Source organism: Anas platyrhynchos, chromosome 6 (genome assembly GCF_047663525.1).
Source record: "Anas platyrhynchos isolate ZD024472 breed Pekin duck chromosome 6, IASCAAS_PekinDuck_T2T, whole genome shotgun sequence".
NCBI lineage: Eukaryota > Metazoa > Chordata > Aves > Anseriformes > Anatidae > Anas > Anas platyrhynchos.
In genome coordinates this window covers 25495777-25513994 of record NC_092592.1, presented here as the reverse complement: position 1 = coordinate 25513994, position 18218 = coordinate 25495777, and the positions used below count along the sequence as shown (strand labels likewise).

General features: G+C 37.3%; 2 protein-coding genes across 11 annotated transcripts in view; one reads left to right on the top strand and one right to left on the bottom strand.

Annotated features, from left to right (window-relative positions):
- Positions 1–5259, top strand: part of BLNK (B cell linker) — a 95403-nt gene extending 90144 nt beyond the window's left edge. For all 5 annotated transcript variants that reach the window (XM_005013625.5, XM_013093985.4, XM_005013626.5 and 2 more), the window contains 3 exons: positions 2264–2347; positions 3106–3261; positions 4505–5259. In XM_005013625.5, the coding sequence (XP_005013682.2) occupies positions 2264–2347; positions 3106–3261; positions 4505–4624 (360 nt within the window). In that variant the 3' untranslated portion in view covers positions 4625–5259. The remainder of the gene's footprint in view (positions 1–2263; positions 2348–3105; positions 3262–4504) is intronic.
- Positions 5260–9970: 4711 nt separating this feature from the next.
- Positions 9971–18218, bottom strand: part of ZNF518A (zinc finger protein 518A) — a 60902-nt gene continuing 52654 nt past the window's right edge. For 4 of the 6 annotated variants that reach the window (XM_072039658.1, XM_021268232.4, XM_038181680.2 and 1 more), the window contains one exon: positions 9971–15655. In XM_072039658.1, the coding sequence (XP_071895759.1) occupies positions 10886–15535 (4650 nt within the window). In that variant the 5' untranslated portion in view covers positions 15536–15655 and the 3' untranslated portion in view covers positions 9971–10885. Of the gene's footprint in view, positions 15656–17440; positions 17560–18218 lie in introns of all 6 variants that reach the window. The other 2 variants (XM_038181679.2, XM_005013624.6) reach the window with 1 other exon arrangement.

The following is an 18218-nucleotide window of genomic DNA, read 5'->3' as shown; positions in this document are numbered from 1 at the left end:
AAGGAAAAGTTGTTTTCATTTCAGTGCAATTCCCCTTACTCACATTTTGGATGAAAGGAGACCACAAAATGCAGGAAGCCATTTTTATTAGCTTAGTAGTCACAGACAAGGTAAAAATGTTTCTGTTGATTGCAAAACAAAGGCCCTGTTATGCAGGGCCAACTACATGAAGTGTTCTAAAACCTGATGTAAAAAGATGATACAACAGGGAAGAATACAAAGGACTGGAACTTCTGGAACAATTTTAACAGTATGTCATACTGGATATTTATTATTTAAAAAAAAAGCTTTCAAATAAACAATCCAGCAGACACTGAAATAAACAGCTTGTAACAATTACATTTACAGCTTTTATGTAACAGCCATGGGCAAAACCAAAGTTTAATAAAACATCCATTTTGTTTTAAAAAAAATAAAATAAAATTAACTGTTGAAGTTAGTGTTGTTTTCCCACCAATTACATACAATGGTGTTATTGTTTGCTGCAGCATACTGCGCTATACAGGTGCTTACAGACTTGATTCTTGCCTATAGGATTCATTATTTGTTTGGTTCACATCCAAACTTTGGTAGCAGCTCTCTGCTGCCAGACTGTAGCCCACAGACAGTGCCAGGAAGAAATGTTTTGGAGCAGTTAATTCTTTCTTGTTTTGTTGTACAGAGATTGGTTTACTGCGCTCACTCCTTGTTGAGTTTGAGGTTGAGTACCTTGTTGAGGTTGAGTACCACACGTACTTGCAAGTCTTCTCATTATGCCCTTTCCAGTATGACTGGAGAAATGCATGGCAAGAATGTGGAGGTAAAGTTGCACATTATGGTCTGACCCAATCCACACGTTCAGTGCAATGCCCACACAAAGGAGGCTCTGCTCCCTCTTCACTGTCAACTCCCCTCCCAGCCACGTGCTTCTCTGGTGTTCTGGCGCTGCAGTGAGCTGAGCCCAGTTAAACTGACAGAAAACCAACCTGTCCGTCAAACACGCTGCCAGATTACCAAAGAAAACTATCTCTTCATGAGATCAGGCTAGCAACAAACTGAGCACAAGGGAGAGGCCAAGGCATTCCATTACTGGCAGCACTGAACCAGCTAGACCAACTCAGCCAGAACATGCAGCTTCGTCTTTAATCTCTGTTGTACTGAGTCGACAGATTGCTTTCATAAAGCTTCTGTGAAAATGAATTTTATCATTAACTTGTTTACTATAAAGTTGGAGGAAAGCCATTCAAATGACGGGGAAGGTTAATACCCAGAAGTATTCATTTGGAAATACTCAGGACTATTTCTACAGCCTCTCTGCTCACTTGAGTTAGTTTTTGCATCAACCTTCTCAGCAAGGGCTTTGAGGATTGCTGGTTTTATAACCTGTTAATTCATCTTCTAGCTATTGGATCCTCATAATGCATAGGTCTTAGACTTTCTAGTCACTCATTCCTATCCTTTCTCTGAGTATAGTTTCTTTCCATACCTCTCTAACATTCTCCATTCCCTTTCCTAAACACTCCTGTTCCCAAATTTACATTCAATTCAATACATTCAAATTGGTTAAGAGCACCATTTGTAATGTAAAGATATATATTCAGACTCAATCCAACAAAGAACCTGAACTGAATCCAAACCTGTCTCAGTTGCTGAACTGCTTTATAAATAGAGCAACGACACTAGTTCTTCCTATGTTTTGTAGACCACCATCTATTTGTGTTCATTTAGGAAAAGGAACCAAAGATGCACTTATCCTACCTCAGTACTATCCCCATGCAGGCAATTTTGACCATGTTCACAAATCACCCTAATTACACGGGAAATTTCATTCCCAAAATTAGATACCTATCTAATCTGGATGCTTTATGGGCTAGGCCACAGCTGAGCAGCATTTAGATTGTTAACAGTCAAATTATTCCTCAACAATACCTGAATGCCCTCTTTAAATTCTATGAGAATATCTTTCTGCTTTAAAAATGCCAAACCATCCTGCAGTTGAACCTGAAGACTCTCCTCAGGGTATGTTTCTCTGTTCTGTCACATATCAGCCTTCTACCAAACATCTGTTACCACTGTTTTGACAGAGTTTTTTCTTTAGCCTTCCAATTAAAATGGTAAATTTAAATTCCTAGCAAAAATTTTCCGAACTCGGTGTTTCCTGAAGCGTTCTGCATTTGATTTCTTCACAGCCATCATTATTTAGTAGTAGCTCTCCCACAGGCCAGATTCTTTATTATTATTGTTCTTATTTTACAGGTGAAACACTCTCTCTTTTTCTTTCTAGGATGCTGGTGTTCATAGTAAAGCATGGTTTGCTGCTACCTGTGATCGGAAAACAGCAGAAGATGCACTATACCGATCAAACAAGGTAGGTCACTTTTAAGGAATGTCTGTTTTGGGAAAAACTTAGTTTTATATCAAAATACAACCAGAAATATTCTAAGAATGTCATTTGTGTAATGAACAGGTCAGAATACCATGCCATGCAAATACTCTCAAACATGAAATTATTGTGGTAGCTTCAAGACTGTTACACTGCAAAGCAAGCTACTACAGAGTAGAGAGCTCAGGAAGATCTCACAGAACACGTGCATCCATTAAAATGAGAGGCCAAGTCCTGTGCATTTTATCTGCAGCATTTTCACTCTTGAGGTTCCTTCTCCTTAACTTCACAAAGCAAGATGGGGTCAGAGCATGGGGGTTAGCATTAGCACAGGCTACCGCTAGCACTAGACTACAACATCAGTAGCTGTAGGTGCTCGTTTTATCAGAGTGCTCCTTATACCTCTGGAGAAACACCTGCTGTGCTTCCTTGCCACTGCCAGTAACTTCATTTCCTAACGTGTGTACTCCAACAGACTGCAGCCACTGCCTGTTTATTTCTTCTTCCTTTCTCTGGCTATGATAAAACAGGCAGCAGCAAAGGTGGCTCTTAAACTTCTGTAAGCTGTTAGACAGTAGGAATATGTGCTACTTCTCATCTCCCACTGTATAGTTCTGTTAATGAGAGAAAAGGATTTAACACTGCTATCGATGGAAAAACATTACATTAGAACCATACTGAACTGTTTGGGGAAAGAAAGAAAAAAAAGAAACAAAACCTGAATACAATTATTTTCTTCCTAGGATGGATCTTTTCTAGTAAGGAATAGTTCTGGACAGGATTCAAGGCAACCGTACACACTGGTTGTGTTTTATAACAGAAGAGTATACAACATTCCTATACGATTTATTGAAGCAACAAGACAATATGCACTGGGCAGAGAAAAAAATGGCGAAGAGGTGAGATTTTTATTTTTCCTAACATTCCATTCAGTTATCTACCTCTTACAAGCAAGGATTAAGGTACATTGCAGTATGACCAACAAGATTCTCCATGTATCAAAATAAAAGTATACCTTGTACAACGACTGAACTACCAAGCTAGAAAAAAAGTGTAACATCAGTTCTTGTGTATTGTGACTAATTAAAACCAGAAATTTTAAAAAAAGTTTTAAAACACGCTCATGTAACCATTTTGAAAAGTTATCAGGATTAAAAGGGCAGCTACTAGATAAATCTTCAGCCACTTCTACCACCTATTTACCTTCTACCTAAGCCTAATTAAATTTCTTGAAAAATTGTAAAGAATAGCTATGCTCAAAAAAAAAAACTATTAAGAAAAATAATTGTGCTTTTAATCCTATTTTCATATAAAGAATATGTTAAACTTTAGTTCTAGAGTGCAAAAATCACTGCTTAGCTATTATACCACAAAGATGATTATCCTGACAGCAGCACATAGACTTGGATCCCAAACACCAACAAAAATTTGGTTTTATCACTGCACAGAGGAGGCTTTTCGGGGATGCAAAAGTTGACTTGCTTCAGCCTAATTATCTGCCTCCCAGGTAACAGCTTTTAGGTTACAGAATAAATGGAGTAAATGGGCCTGGAGTTAATCTGGCTCTCAACAAAGAGTCAAAAATTATCTCGGGGGAAAAAAGATAGTCAGTCCCACATCTCTGTTTGGATGAAGACCAAAAGGAAAAGCAACAAGAGGCAGCGGAGTCAGTGTATTCACAGTGACCAGCATTAAAATGGCATGGCTAACACAGGGCCCGTTGATACCTGTCTGTATGATGTTACTCCTGGAGCTGGCCAGCACTCAGAGGTGACTGAACCACAAATGAAGCAGATTGCAAATGGCAACACTCTGTAGCTTGATATATTATCGTTATCTGTACGTGGCGTCACTTCAATATGCCAGGTAATAAACTCTGTGGTTCAGCTTGTGCAGCAATCACAAATGGAAAGGAACGTGAGATGAGAAAGCTAGTGGCAATATCTTCCATTGTCCAAATCTAATCTATTCATGATTGGAATCAGGACTGAGCAGGATCAGCTCTCTCACTAAGAGGCAGAATGTTTCACTTGGTAACAGTCGTAGTTTGACTCTTCAATAAGATGATGTAGTGATCACTGTCAGTGTTACAGCAGTAAAGGAAGCCAGCACTACTAATTATTTTCTCTTTTCTCTATCCAGCGCTTTGACAGTGTTGCTGAAATAGTAGAGAATCATCAGCATACCTCCCTGGTACTAATTGACAGCCAAAACAACACAAAAGACTCAACAAAACTGAAATATATTGTAAGAGTTTCTTAATCAAACTGAACTGCTATGATGAAGACTGGTTTTAATCATTTATTTCAACATCCCAAAATATGTGCATTGGGTATTAAAAGAACGACATCCAAAATGATGGAAAATATTCTTTAAGAACATCTATGGAGTATTAAGAGATGCACTTCATCAAGTTCAACCCCGTGCCACTTTATCAGAAAAGCGTATTGAACAAGAAGCCAAAGCAGATACACCATCATCTGTGATTTCCGTCTGTGATAACATAGATATTGAAAGTGGGGTGAACAGCTGCATACCATGGCCTTGTCCTCTGCCTGCTATTTAAAGAGAGATTTCATGTAGGACATGCTCACTTTAAAAGTGAGAATACCCACAGTGATCTACTCGTTCCATTTGTTAGGTTTACCACAGATAACTGCTTTCAGTAATTTCTTTGTGAAGTGCACAGCCCCAGAAGTTAGAGCAACTCAACGTGATGTACTGCTGTGTACAAGCTGAAAATAGGACTGTACTTCACATGAATGAACTTCACAACAATAAAGCTGTCACTGTTTTAGACTAATGGACATGTCCTTTTCCTTAGCTTTACTCTGTCTCATTAGTATTTGTTTGTATTTTCAAATATGCAAATAAAATTAAAAATACCATGAAATCAATTGTGTACAGAGACATTACCCCATTACTTTTTTTTAAACATCCTTCTACCAACCAAGCATCAGTTCGGCGTTGTGGATGTCTTCAATGTATATTTCTGTATGAGCTCCTTTACAAGATATGTAGTTACAAAAGCAATTGCTTTTTAAAGCTTTAGCATATATACTTAATAGTTCTCAGAGTTTTGTCTTCAAAACCTTGTTTCTCAAGACCCAAATGTGTTGTTTCTCATTGCTAAACTAAGTATCAATTCAATTCTTATAATAGGTTTACAGACACACACACGCACAAAATCAAAGCCTGTTCTATCACAGCAGTTTGCTTATTGTATTATTGACAACGCTGTCATTTCCACCAAGGATGAAGTGGTGAAAATTCAATTTATTAATGCGTAAATCACACTAATGAAAACTCTTAAGAACAGTTCTTAATTAGTTTCAAAGGTGTTTGATTTGGTTAGACCTGAAAATTAATCCATCTTAAAGACATTTTCCCAAACTGACACTCTGTACTATACACTGCTTTTCCTTTTTGTTCCAGATTAGGCAGTGTTTTCTAAGATTACCTTTACAGCAAGTTTGAGCCTAAGATTGTAAGGTCTCAGCATGTCACATACAGTTATGCTGTAGCTATACTGTAGAACTGCTTCCTTGTGGCTTTGAGCAATTCCTTCTACAAGTAATACACCTGTCTTCTAGAAATAACTGCCTACTCATACAGTGATGTTTGGCACATGGCTGCCTACCTTGCTGCATCTCAGTTTTGTCCCTTCGCAACACGGGTAATACTATACTACTTATCCCATATGTGATGCAAATGAGACCCTGACAGGTAAAAAACTACATATACAGATTTTACTGTAGTAAGCAGACTTGTGTAAGCTTACTTTACAGTATTACATAAATACTTTCTAGGATATTGTTCAGTTGATACTAATTAGTGTTATATTATTATTATTATTCTTAGGACTAGTTTAATGTGTAAAACATTAACGCTTTAAATATACTTTAAATTCAAGGCCTCAAAACTAACAAAAGACAAACCTATTAGTGTCTACAAGCTTAATTTATTCCTTCTATACATTTAATCTGAAATTAAATATATGAAACTTCATTTTAGAAGGTTACCATTTCAAGCAATACTCACAATGGAAAATACTAAGTGAAAAAGCACCCTCTGGCTTGCTTTGCATTCAGGTAAAGCCTTTGCCTTATTCATTCATGTATGGCACAGAATTTAAATTGTTAACACAACTCTTTGTGTCTTGTTTCATTATCTGATGCTCCTCACAAAAGTCTACTTACAGTTTCAGCAACAAAACGAGGCAGGGATTCAGTAAGCAATGCCTTTCTTCACAAAGTAACTCAGGATGGAATGTGCTATATTAAGAAATCTGGTGACAATAATTCAGCAGCCAACGGCAACATGGTGCAATCCTGTACCTGACCATTTTTCCTACAGCTGGTGTATTGCCAGCAGCTGCCACTAATTAGTGCCAGCAGGTGTTTCCATCAGGTAACAGATACATTAGCCTGACTTCTAGAAGACATAGCAGCACACCTCTCCCCTTATATTTCTCTGACATTATTACATAATTTATATCCCAACTAGAAAAACAAAGGAAGAATTAAAACTACAAAAAAGTTGGCTTTAAAATGCAATCAAAGCAGAGCAGGTGCATTTTTTTTTTCTGAGAACTAAGAGCAAAGTAGCATATTTACTAATGTATGAAAGAGCAGGAGTGTTGTCTGCCTACCTGATCTAGAAAGGAGAATAAAGGGAGTATTGTAAATTATTCTGTCAGTGTTGCTCCATGAAAGGAGTAAGAACTTGCATTCTCCAAAATCCAAGCATTCAGGCATGCAAGTTATAAAACTACCCTCCTCTTTCAATCTATAACACCAGCAGTAGAAACAGATTCTTAGGAAGTGTTTAAAAAAAAAAACAACACAACACATCTCATATGACAACAGCCCTGGAACAAACATGGAACATGATTTTTTGGTTAAAACTTTGGAATCACTGAAGTAGGGATACCATGACTTACTGATGAACACATCTTACAAAGAATACACAATGGGTTAGACTTCAGGCCAAGTATATATTTGCAAAGCATTTTCTCAGAGCATTTTCTCACTTACTGACCCTGCACTTGCACTTCTGTTTGTGTGTCCCAAAACACTATAGCCAAGTTAAGGCTTTCTTATCTTGTTACACGTTGCAAACAAAACAATTTAAGATTGCTGTTTTTCACTGCTTAAATTTACAAGCTGTCACTCTTCAAATCGTTACTCGCATCTCAATTTGTCACATCAGACATTACAGGCATTATATACATGATTATTTAGTATTTTACCATAAATATTTACATATTTCTATTGGTTCACACATTATACTTTGGGATAAATCCTAGCTGCGTAAACAAACATTGTTGCTTGTGGGACATTTGTAGGATGCCTGCCCATTACTGAAGCTAACAAGCAACGTGCAAACAAACACTGCAGGAGTCAGCTAGTAGAAAAATAGCCTCACATTATTAAGGCAGTTGAACACATTTTTGAAGAACCTCCTACTGCATCATCCGCTGCAATGCTGGTCAGATTGCTTAAGCCAAATTTTCTGCTGCTGATCTTTGTGGTCTTAGTTTCATGGAAGTCTGAGACTTGAGATTCCTTGAAAGCAGATCCATAGAAGTGCAAAACTCTTATAACTGCAAATGAAGCATTACAGAGGAGCTCATACAAAAGAATTCTATATTCAGAACAGTACTTGAGCAATGTGTACTAAATAATACGAGGACATAATTAAGAGTGGAAAACAAAATATTAACTTACTGCTTATGAATAAGTAACAATTCTCTGCACTGAATGTGATGGATGTCCATGGATAAAGTACACATGACAATGAAATAATATTGTATAAAGCAAACTTATTTCAGCATTTGCTAACGTTACAGAGCTCTTTTTTTCACAGAATTGTTGAAGGTTCTCCAGGAAAAAAAAAAAAAAAAAAAAAGTCCAATCAACCACAGTTGTCACTCTCATGATTCATCAATTTCATCAATGTAGAGAAAAACCCTTGAACTCTATAGCAGAGCCTCTACCTCAGCGCTATGGCAAAATCCAGAATTCAGAGGTTAAATTTCAAAATTTATGACAGCAAGCTGAGACAGCCTATAGATCCTTCCTAGCTTAAGACTTCCTTATCCTTTCCTAATGATGTTTATTTCTAACACACTGCCTCACCCCTACATTACAATAGCCTTCTTCAAAGATCCTAGCCAAATTCACATCAGAGCTCCAGCCTGCTGTGCAGCACAAAATGAGCTTATTTTGATACAGAACACACACCAACTTCATTTTCACCCAAACTATGCTGCCTTGACTGGCTCCCATAGTTCAGTTGACTCCCATACATAACTCACTAACTACAAACTGGCACGGACCTTCCTGCCAACAGACACATCAAGGAAAAAAATAAAAGTAATTCTTTCAAAATCATTTTCATTATAACTTTTTAAAATGCAATCTAATTCTAATTCTGTTGCCAGTGACATCCCTAAGAGACTGAATTATTTCACTGGTAGCATGTCAGTCTTGACTTTCACTGTATGCAAATAGGCACAGAAAGCCACCATTCGACTTGCACAAAACCTAAAGTCTCAGTGATTTAAGTGACCAGCCTTCCCCAAGTCCAGTACTCAATTTTGACAGTTTTTTATGTTGTGAAACTGACCTGCACACCTTCCTATACTTGGGCAAAAACATACATAACCTTCCTTTACTTGGGCAAAACTTTGACTACACTTCTGCATTTGTTGAGCACAGCACTCAGCTACAACGCCAGAAGAGCCACTGCTTACTGAATGTGCCTGCTGACAGAGATAAGGCTGGCTTCAATTAAACCTTGCTGTATTCCTCACCAATGGAAAATCCGTAATTGCACAGGGTAGATAGAAGAATCTTCCACAGCATGTTTACTTGAATAGTGTAGGTGGGTCCCATCACTCCATGCAGCCTCAGAATCACCCCACCTGACCTTGCAGATAGTATATCAGTAAGTTATTCAAGGTTTTCATGAAGCCCTTAGGACATGGCCAACGACGAGTGACACCATCAAGTACAAGGGAAGATGTGAATTGTAGAGTGCCTCATCTCGGAACCAAACTGCTTGTAAAGACTGATACAAACACCAGGTGCCATGTGCTAAGGGCACTCCCACTGAATCTAGCCTCTGTGTTCACTTAGAATCCAGAAGATAAACCCTCTAAACATAATAATCACTACGCGTAATAAGGACCCTCAGTCGTATACTCTCAGTTACTATAGATCTGGTAAGGTCCTTTGTTTATGTAAACAGAAACTTTAAAAAAATGTGACTCATATTCTCCTTTCTTTATCCCTAAAACTACAAAGAGGAAACAAGCAGGTTCCTGGGAGTATTACCCTACTAACCATCAAAATGAGGACAGAATAGCTGAAGCCTTGGTTTTGCAAAATCCCCAGTACCATAAAAGGTTCATCTGAATAAGCAACAGGAGAATACCACGTAATCATTATGGGGACAGATTACATGCACCTGGAATAAAATTGTAATTACACATGCCATTATGGTGCCTTGCACTGCTGGCCTTCCTACAGGGTTTGTGGCAGCCATAGTATATAACAAAACCAGGAGTATTTTCTATAAATGGTCACAGTCATATTCTGAAAATACAAGTTATAGCAAATTTAATAGGAACAGAATCAATACAGGTTAGGAATGTTCACCATTCTGAAACACCATATACATTATGAATATATATATAGTATATTTTCAACTGATTCCATTCTCAAGCTCACCGTATTAACACAATTGTAACATGTTTTATTAATTTATATGAAAAATACTTCACTAAGAAAGTAGACAAACTGCACAGAAATAGTACAAGTGTCATGTGCATAGCAATATAGCTTAAAGCATTCACATATGGCTTTGTTTAAATGAAACTATTGGGAAAATGGCCCTGTTTGGACCTCTGCTTACACAGTTGACATAATGTAAACTGCTTCACATCTTTTAGGCACTTGCTAAAGATAGTGTTCAATCCCTGAAAAGCAAAATCAAAAGCTAACAAGTGAAAATAACAACAAAAATTCCAGGATAACAGCTGTGTAGTTGACCAAAAAAAAAAAAAAAAAATTTAGTAGTGCGTGCACAGAATTGAAAAAAAAAAGGGAGAGGGGAAAAAAATTCTGTGCAAGAATCATATCAAATAACTGAAAAGTATAAAAATATTTACATGTTTTGATTTTTTAAATATGTACAGAAGCCCTGAAGACTCATTTTACAGAATAAAAATATAGGACAGGAGAGTAGTAACAAAAAATAATATATTTTTTTTTTATGGAATTGTATTTGCAGTTAGTTACAAGTTATCTAAACCACAAAGTTCCTTGATGTATCTAAAAGCTCAATGGCAACAGAGAATCTGTTTTTCCTTTTAAAATACAAGCACTTTGCATTATTTTTAAATTTCAGTTACAATACTGAAATACAAAACAATTTGTGTATCATAATTTAAATTGATTCTAAAAAGCTGTGATGCATGATAGTTAAGTTTTATTTTCCTCACTGGTCATCATTACATTACATTAACGAATTCCAATCTCGAGTAGCCTCCATCAGATGCCTCTGTCCATGTCCTACCCAATTATCCTGATTGTCAAATATTCTACCACAAAACCAGCAGCTAAACTTAGCTTTCAAGGTATTATCAGAGGTAGTTTTCACAATCTGATAATTGTTTTTGCTAGTCTTTTTCAGTGTCAATTTTAATACAAATCTTTCTTTTACAGGGCTAATAGGTTTTACTGTCTTGTGCCTCTTTTGAGAAAGATCATCAGTAGTTACATCCAAACTATTGCAGAAGGCTGGCTCCAGAAGTGCTTCAATAGTTCTTTTTGACAATGAAACCTTAAGAACATGTCCCTTAAATTTAGCAATGGTTTTCATTACATTTACAACTTCTGGAACATCTGCATCAGGATGGTTAAGCACAACAACTGGTTGATTTCTCCGAGGGCATTTTACAAGCTGTTTAGAATTAAAAGGAAGTAGTTTCAAAGTCCTCACAGTTTCTTTTGATGCCCTTGGTTTGTAAGGGCCACCTGATTCACTAACAACTTGAGCTTGATTCTTTTCCTTACACTTTCTGTGCAATGTTGCTTTCTTTCTTGGAGGTTCTCTGCAATTATCCTTGCATTTCCGTTTGAAATTGTTTCTTTGTAAAACCACAGTTTCCGAACTTTCAGGCCCAGTTTGCTTTAAGCGAGATTTTACTTTTGCCACTCTGTTCCGGGTGCGCCATGTGGACTTCTGACTACCACAGTTATTCCTGTTGTTAGCAGTTATTACTTGTGTACTCTCTGCAGAACCTTTTCGCAACCACGTCCCTGCAGGTTTGGTAGAATATACAGGTTCTACAGAAGGAATACGACATGCTGGATTAGAGTTTGCCAAAGAGGCATTTGCTGGCATTAACCTACCTGGTAAGATTAAGGCATCATTAGAAGTAAGATTAGTCTGTTTCTGTGCTAGTGCAGGAGTAAGGGACTGCAAGTTATCCAACTGTAGTGAGGGCACTGAGTTGTTCACTGACTGATTGGTATCAGTCAGCGTATCTGAAGAAGTCTTAATTTTCAGCAAAAGCTTTTGTTGCATGGCTCCAGTTTTCTTTGGTTGACAGTTTTGACAATGAGCACTCTCCTGAAAAACACTATGTTTACGTACTTCAGGTTTGTTTGGTGTCATACATTGCAGGAAAACTGCCTGCTGTCCATCAGGCAAAAGTGCATAAACATGTTTCTGTTTCATTTCCTGTTGTTTTACTGACTCCACAGAACCAAAGACAGCATCCTGCTGCTCTGGTAACACTTTCACAGAAGAAATTCCTTTCATAGATGACTCTGATGAGTTTGTAATTACAAAAGGTCCTTTGAATGATGTGCTATTCAGTGAGTCATTTGCTGGATGATGTGCTCTCCTACTACAGGAACTTCTTACGCCTCTGAAGCTGTCATTTTTCCGCTCCACTTTTGAAGCTGGTATGGTTATTTTACCATATTCTCTGGATGCGACACTGCCTAAAACCTGAGAACTATCACTACGGACATTTGCAACTGTTCCAATTGCCCCACTGAAAGTCAGTATCACTCCAGGTCCTTTATTTAAAACAAAAGAAGCAGGTACACCTTTAGTTGCATGACTATCAAATGAACTGGTTGACGGAAGAGATTTTCCTGAAACAACCTGCAGTCCAGGCTGGTTAGCAAGATGCAAAGGAACAAAAAATCCTGGAGATGACTGAACTAAAACAGTTTTCTTCTGTTCCTGAAGAACTGGAGAAAAGCTGCTAGGATTTGGGGTTGTTGACTGTACTTCTTCTTTTACTAGTTGCTGTGTTGTGATTCCATCTGTATGAGTTTTAAGTGATGCACCAACACCTGGAGATCTGGATATTATATGCACTCCCTGTGAATCTAATGATATTCTGGGTAGCCTTTTTTCTTTCCTACAATGTGTACCTTCATTTGTGCTACAGCTTGTGTTCAACTCTCTCTTACATAAATGAAAACCAGCATTAGTAGGAGGCCTCTGAAAACCACATGCGGTTGCTGAGCTTTTTAAGTGTGCAAAGGCTTTATTCCCTGTCTCATGACTAGAAAGATGACTAGAAAGCAGCTTGTCAGAATGAAGTTTTATGCAGTTATTTGACTTGCTGTGGGATTCTTGCTGAGTAGTTGCTTTCACTTTTAACACATCTTGCAATAACTGGTTTATTTCAGGCGATAAATAATGAGCTGCCTGTTCACTCTGCAATGAGAAAACAGATGTGATTTTAGGCATTAAGACCGAGTTAACAGAATCAGATCCATTTTCTTGGAATTTCTCAGTTACATTCTCAAAGTCTTGATGTATGTTAGCATCCAAATGCTGCTGGCCATTACGCTGGTCTTCCACAAAACACTCTCTGTCAATAACACATTTAGATTGGCCTTTAGAAAACATAGAGTTATTCTTAGTGTTCATGTATCCATAAGTTTTAATATTTGATTCATCTGATACAATTTGTTCTTGTTTTAAGCCTTTGATGGACTCTGGATATGGATATGAAGACGCAGATTCAATTCTGTTTTGAAAAGAAACTGTTTGGCTGGATATAAATTCTTTAGATTTGTCATCTGTTGACATCCAAAAGCTACACTGATTATCTGAAGAATCCATTTTAGAATAATTATGAAAAGACAGCAACCCTTCATTAGAAGAATCAACTGAATGTGAATAACAGAGATCACTATTTCCAATACCATTGTTCAGGCCACCATGTTGCATTTTCAATTCAGAAAAGAAGGGCATTTTCATATGGTCATAGTGACTCCCATTTGTAATAGTGGGTGGTAATACCTGAGGATGACCTGGAGGACTATGGTTTCCCCATGAGATGTTACTTCGAGATTCAATTTTTGTCACCTCATCACATGGAGATACAGTTGAGCCCAACTTCATTGGCAAGTGATACGAATTTTTTCCTACAGCTACATTAGAAGGTGCTACAGTTTGAGAAAGACTCCTACCATACAATAAGGAGTTATTTTGTTTTTCCACTTCTGGTTTTCCTGAAGAAGGAACAGAAGAAAACAGAGGAGAGGGTAATGTGTGAATGGAATTGTTCTTTACGGTTGACTGGTCAGTAACATTTGGTATAGCACCTAAAGACAAACTACAAGGATCATCAGTCTGTATCAAAGGAGTTGTAGAGCCATCTTTAAGAGAATGAGCTTTCTGACCCAACACATGCAAGTTTTGCTTACTTGTAGGTAATAATTTTATAACAATGTGTTGTTTTCCATCTACCATTTTAAATCCCATAAATTTAGCACTGTAATTTGCTGGAACAGATATTTTATTGTTTTTCACCATCAATACCGTGGGCCCAGGAATGGCATTTTTCAATAATCCCAGGCTGAAGCTTGTTCCATCATCTGCTTTATTGTATTGTGCAGCAGTAGCAGAGAGCATTCCACCTGTGAAGTTATGCTTTTCAGTATACATAATTCGATCTTTTTCTTCATTTGTTTCCACGTCTCTCATACACTGGTTCAACTCATCCAATTTTGGTTGAATTTTGTTCACACTTCTTAGCACTTGGGAACTTTTTTCTCCAGTTTTGTCACTTCCACTGATTATTTTTTTCCGTCTCCAGAGAGGTTTTTTCGATGTTCCCGTTTTACACCTTCTTAACACAAGCTTTAGTCCTGCTGGAGTCTTCACTATTCTTTTTTCACATTTATCCTTTTCCAGTTGTTCTTTTGCATACAAGTGGTCTCTATGCAAAGATATAATGTGTTTAAAAAGATAATCTTTCCGTTGTGTTCTGTAACTGCAATACTGACAACCAAAAGGAAACACGCTGTTATGGAAAACAACATGTTTCTGGAACTCCTCTTTTGTAAAGCTTATGTGATGGCATTTTCCACATTTATATGGAAGCTCATTATGTCTGTGAATGTGCTGAACAAATGTGCCCACATCCTGGGTAGAAAACCCACATTTTTCACATTGAAAGTGACCATTTACACAATGCTTTGATGTGAAGTGTTTTGTCAAATCAAACAAAGTGTACATATGCTCATCATTACAGAGCTCACATTTCACTAAAGTGCTGCGATGGGTGCGTCTATGCTGTTTAAATGACTGAAAGTCATTAGCTGAGAAGTTACACATTTCACAAGGATACAAAGGCAACTCGCCATAGTGTAACAGCTGAAAATGTTTCTGTAGGTCATTTGGGCTGTATCTAACATTATCCTCACACTTCGTACAAGTGAAATTCAGTATCTTTGCTGTAGTTTTCAGCCCTTCTTCAAATTGCACTTCTGGTATATTCTGTACATTGCTTCCCTCTGAACAAATGGGACTGCTTCCATTCACTTTCTCCAGATTTACTGACTTCCTTGCAGTTTGCTCTTTACACTGAAATAGTTTTCTAAACCTATCTACTTCATGTTTCATTAACACTTCATTTGGAATGTTCACTTTGGGTAAAACAATCTTCACATTCTTTAGTTCATAGGAGAGACTGACATCTAAAATTGCTGGTCGAGTCATCACACTTAAAGGATCATTCCCCAATGCTTTTTCCAAAGTAGTATCCATATAAAGATTATTTGCAGCATTGTGATTTAATAAATTAATTTGCTCTTTATCATGAAAAAAATGGCCCTTTTCAGATGGCATGATTTCACAGGTATTCCTTTTCTTTAAGTGGATTCTTGAGATTAGGCTTAGTTCCTGCAGCAAACAAGACTACTGTGCTGAGTTATCCTCAGTGTTCTACAACTTCCCCATTTTATTCTCCTGAAATTAGAAAACAAATACAATATTACTTTTAAAACTAATGCACTAATAGAGATATGACCTCTACCAACACACAGAAGAAAATAATCACCACAATCATACACAATGAATGGCTACCTCTCGTCTCACACAAGGTCTGAAGTAGTCGATGGATAAAAACCACATTTCTCACCATGTGGTTCCTGGGTATAAATTAATCTTTATGGAACATGGGGTACGACTGGTAACAGTACTTCCACATGGATTAAGAAACTCAAAGAGGTATGGTCAGCACCATTCTCTCTACAGACTTTGTGTCAGTGTTTCTGCAACAGACTACACTGACAATTTGTAACAGCTCAAGTTTATGCTCCAACACTTCTATGTCAGCATAAAATCAGTAGAAATGGAATAGCACCGAAAATAATTTGACTTTGAAAAGTGAAACTGGAAAGGAACAAGAACTGCCTCTTCCCTAGCATTTTTTTTTAGTAAAAACTCTTTCTGTAATAGAAAAGTAAGAGCTACACTTTAATAGCAAAAGTAAGTAAAGCATTGGCTGAAATCTGATCAGCAGCTTTCTCTCTGCTATTCCCTGCCCGCCCCAAAGCAACACAGACTTGGAACTCATTAGATCATCCTATTTATTCACATTCAAACTGAAAGAATGATCACATCCTCTCCCTCACTGTGATGAAGTACAAGAGCTGCTTCTAGAGCTCCAGACCATTATAAGCATCACCACTGAGGTCTCCCAAATATCTTCCCATAGACCTGTGAGAAGGAATTATCTAGCATTAAGCACATCAATACCCAACAGAAAGAAAGCAAAGACTAAAAAATAATCCAGGCCATGCTCATTTATCGTAGTAAGAAAAGCAGAACACATTTGTTTGTTTTAGCATATGTTTTATTGCATACCTTCAAAAACATTATTAGCATTTCTACAGGATTCTTGAAAATTATTTCAATGACATTTCACATTCAAAACAAACAAACAAACAAACAACACAACAGACACAAACACACACCCTTTGGGAATATTTCCAAATTAATCATTTTAGGTACAGGAGATAAATAATATATAAGTATTATATAAAATAAATGACACTTGTCCTGTTTTCCACACAGGAGATTAAAACATAGGGTACTGCTCTGCTTTGAATGTTAAGAAAATAACAACTCATCTGCATTATGCTCCATTTTCACCAATAGAGTGTTGTACTACAATACTTTCTCTTGTCAGCAGTAAGTTCTTTATTTGAACAGGAGCAACTTAAACTCCCAGATAAAGTGACCAAAACATGACTTGAACTTCTTGGCTGAATAACTTTTTTACTACAGAGGTGCAACACATGAAGATTACAGGTTGCATCATGCAATGTGTCATCTTGACAGTAGCTATCTATCATTCAGACTGGAATGCTATACCTGCAAATACTGAAACCTGAAATATTTATGCAATTAATGTTATAAAAATTTCAAGTGAATGCAGCATTCTTCAGGGAACAACCCACAGGCTTCTAACACGGGGCCAATATGGTCCTCAACTGGGCAACATTTCCCCACCTAGACAGAACATTTGTGATCAGCAAAGAATCTCAGGTGAAAATATCTAAGCCTGATTTGAGACCTCCTTAAACCACACAAATTACAATTTAGCTGTGTTATTACTGGGCAGCATGCAACTACTGACAAGCACCTGCAACTCAACAAATAAAATTATTGACTAGAAACATTTAACTAGTAAAAATAAAGTCCCAAGGATCTTTAGATTTACTTTATGAAAGAAGACGCCAGACTTACTCATTAAGAAAAGACTTCAATTCTTCACCAGCCTTTTACATATTTTTCCACACACATAGAAGAGGTAAATACATAAAAATCAGAAAAGGCCACGGTCAGGAGAAATACTGAAAAAAGGTCTAGAAACAAAAAGAAAGATATTTTAAAAAGTGTAAATACAATCATGACTAAAAAAATAAGCTGAAAACCACAAAATCTTCACAATCTCACATGTGGTGCACTTTTAATGTACTGAAGAACTGAAAAGCTGTAAATATGTACTGTGTGCTCTCCCGGGAGGTAACACCATCAGCTACAACCTAAATTCCAAATTCACAAGTCAGATTAAAAGCAGCCAGCAAACCCCTCCTCACTGGGCATGTTCTGACCTTCACTGTATTAACGCTCCTCCAGTGTCCCTAACTGCAGCAAGTGAAAACGTACGGGGACTTAAAAAGATGACAGAAAGCAGCAACCGGCACCTGAGCCCTTCAAACTTGAACTCGGAAAAAAATTAACCTTTTCTTAAGCAAAAACACTGCAAAATTATAAATCCTATAACAACCCCCCTCCTCCCCCCACCAAAAAAAAAAAAAGCCCAATTAGAATTCTCTAGAAAGTTTCACAAAAGCCAGAGAAGAATACTACTTTCACAGTGTATGAAGTAGATTATAAAGCAGAAATAACAAATACAAAACCTGAACATACATCAGTGTGAGCCACAGATAACTCATGTGGAAATAAATCCTAAACACAAGCCTAAGTAACCGCTTAAAGCTTTACGCCTCGATTTTCTTCC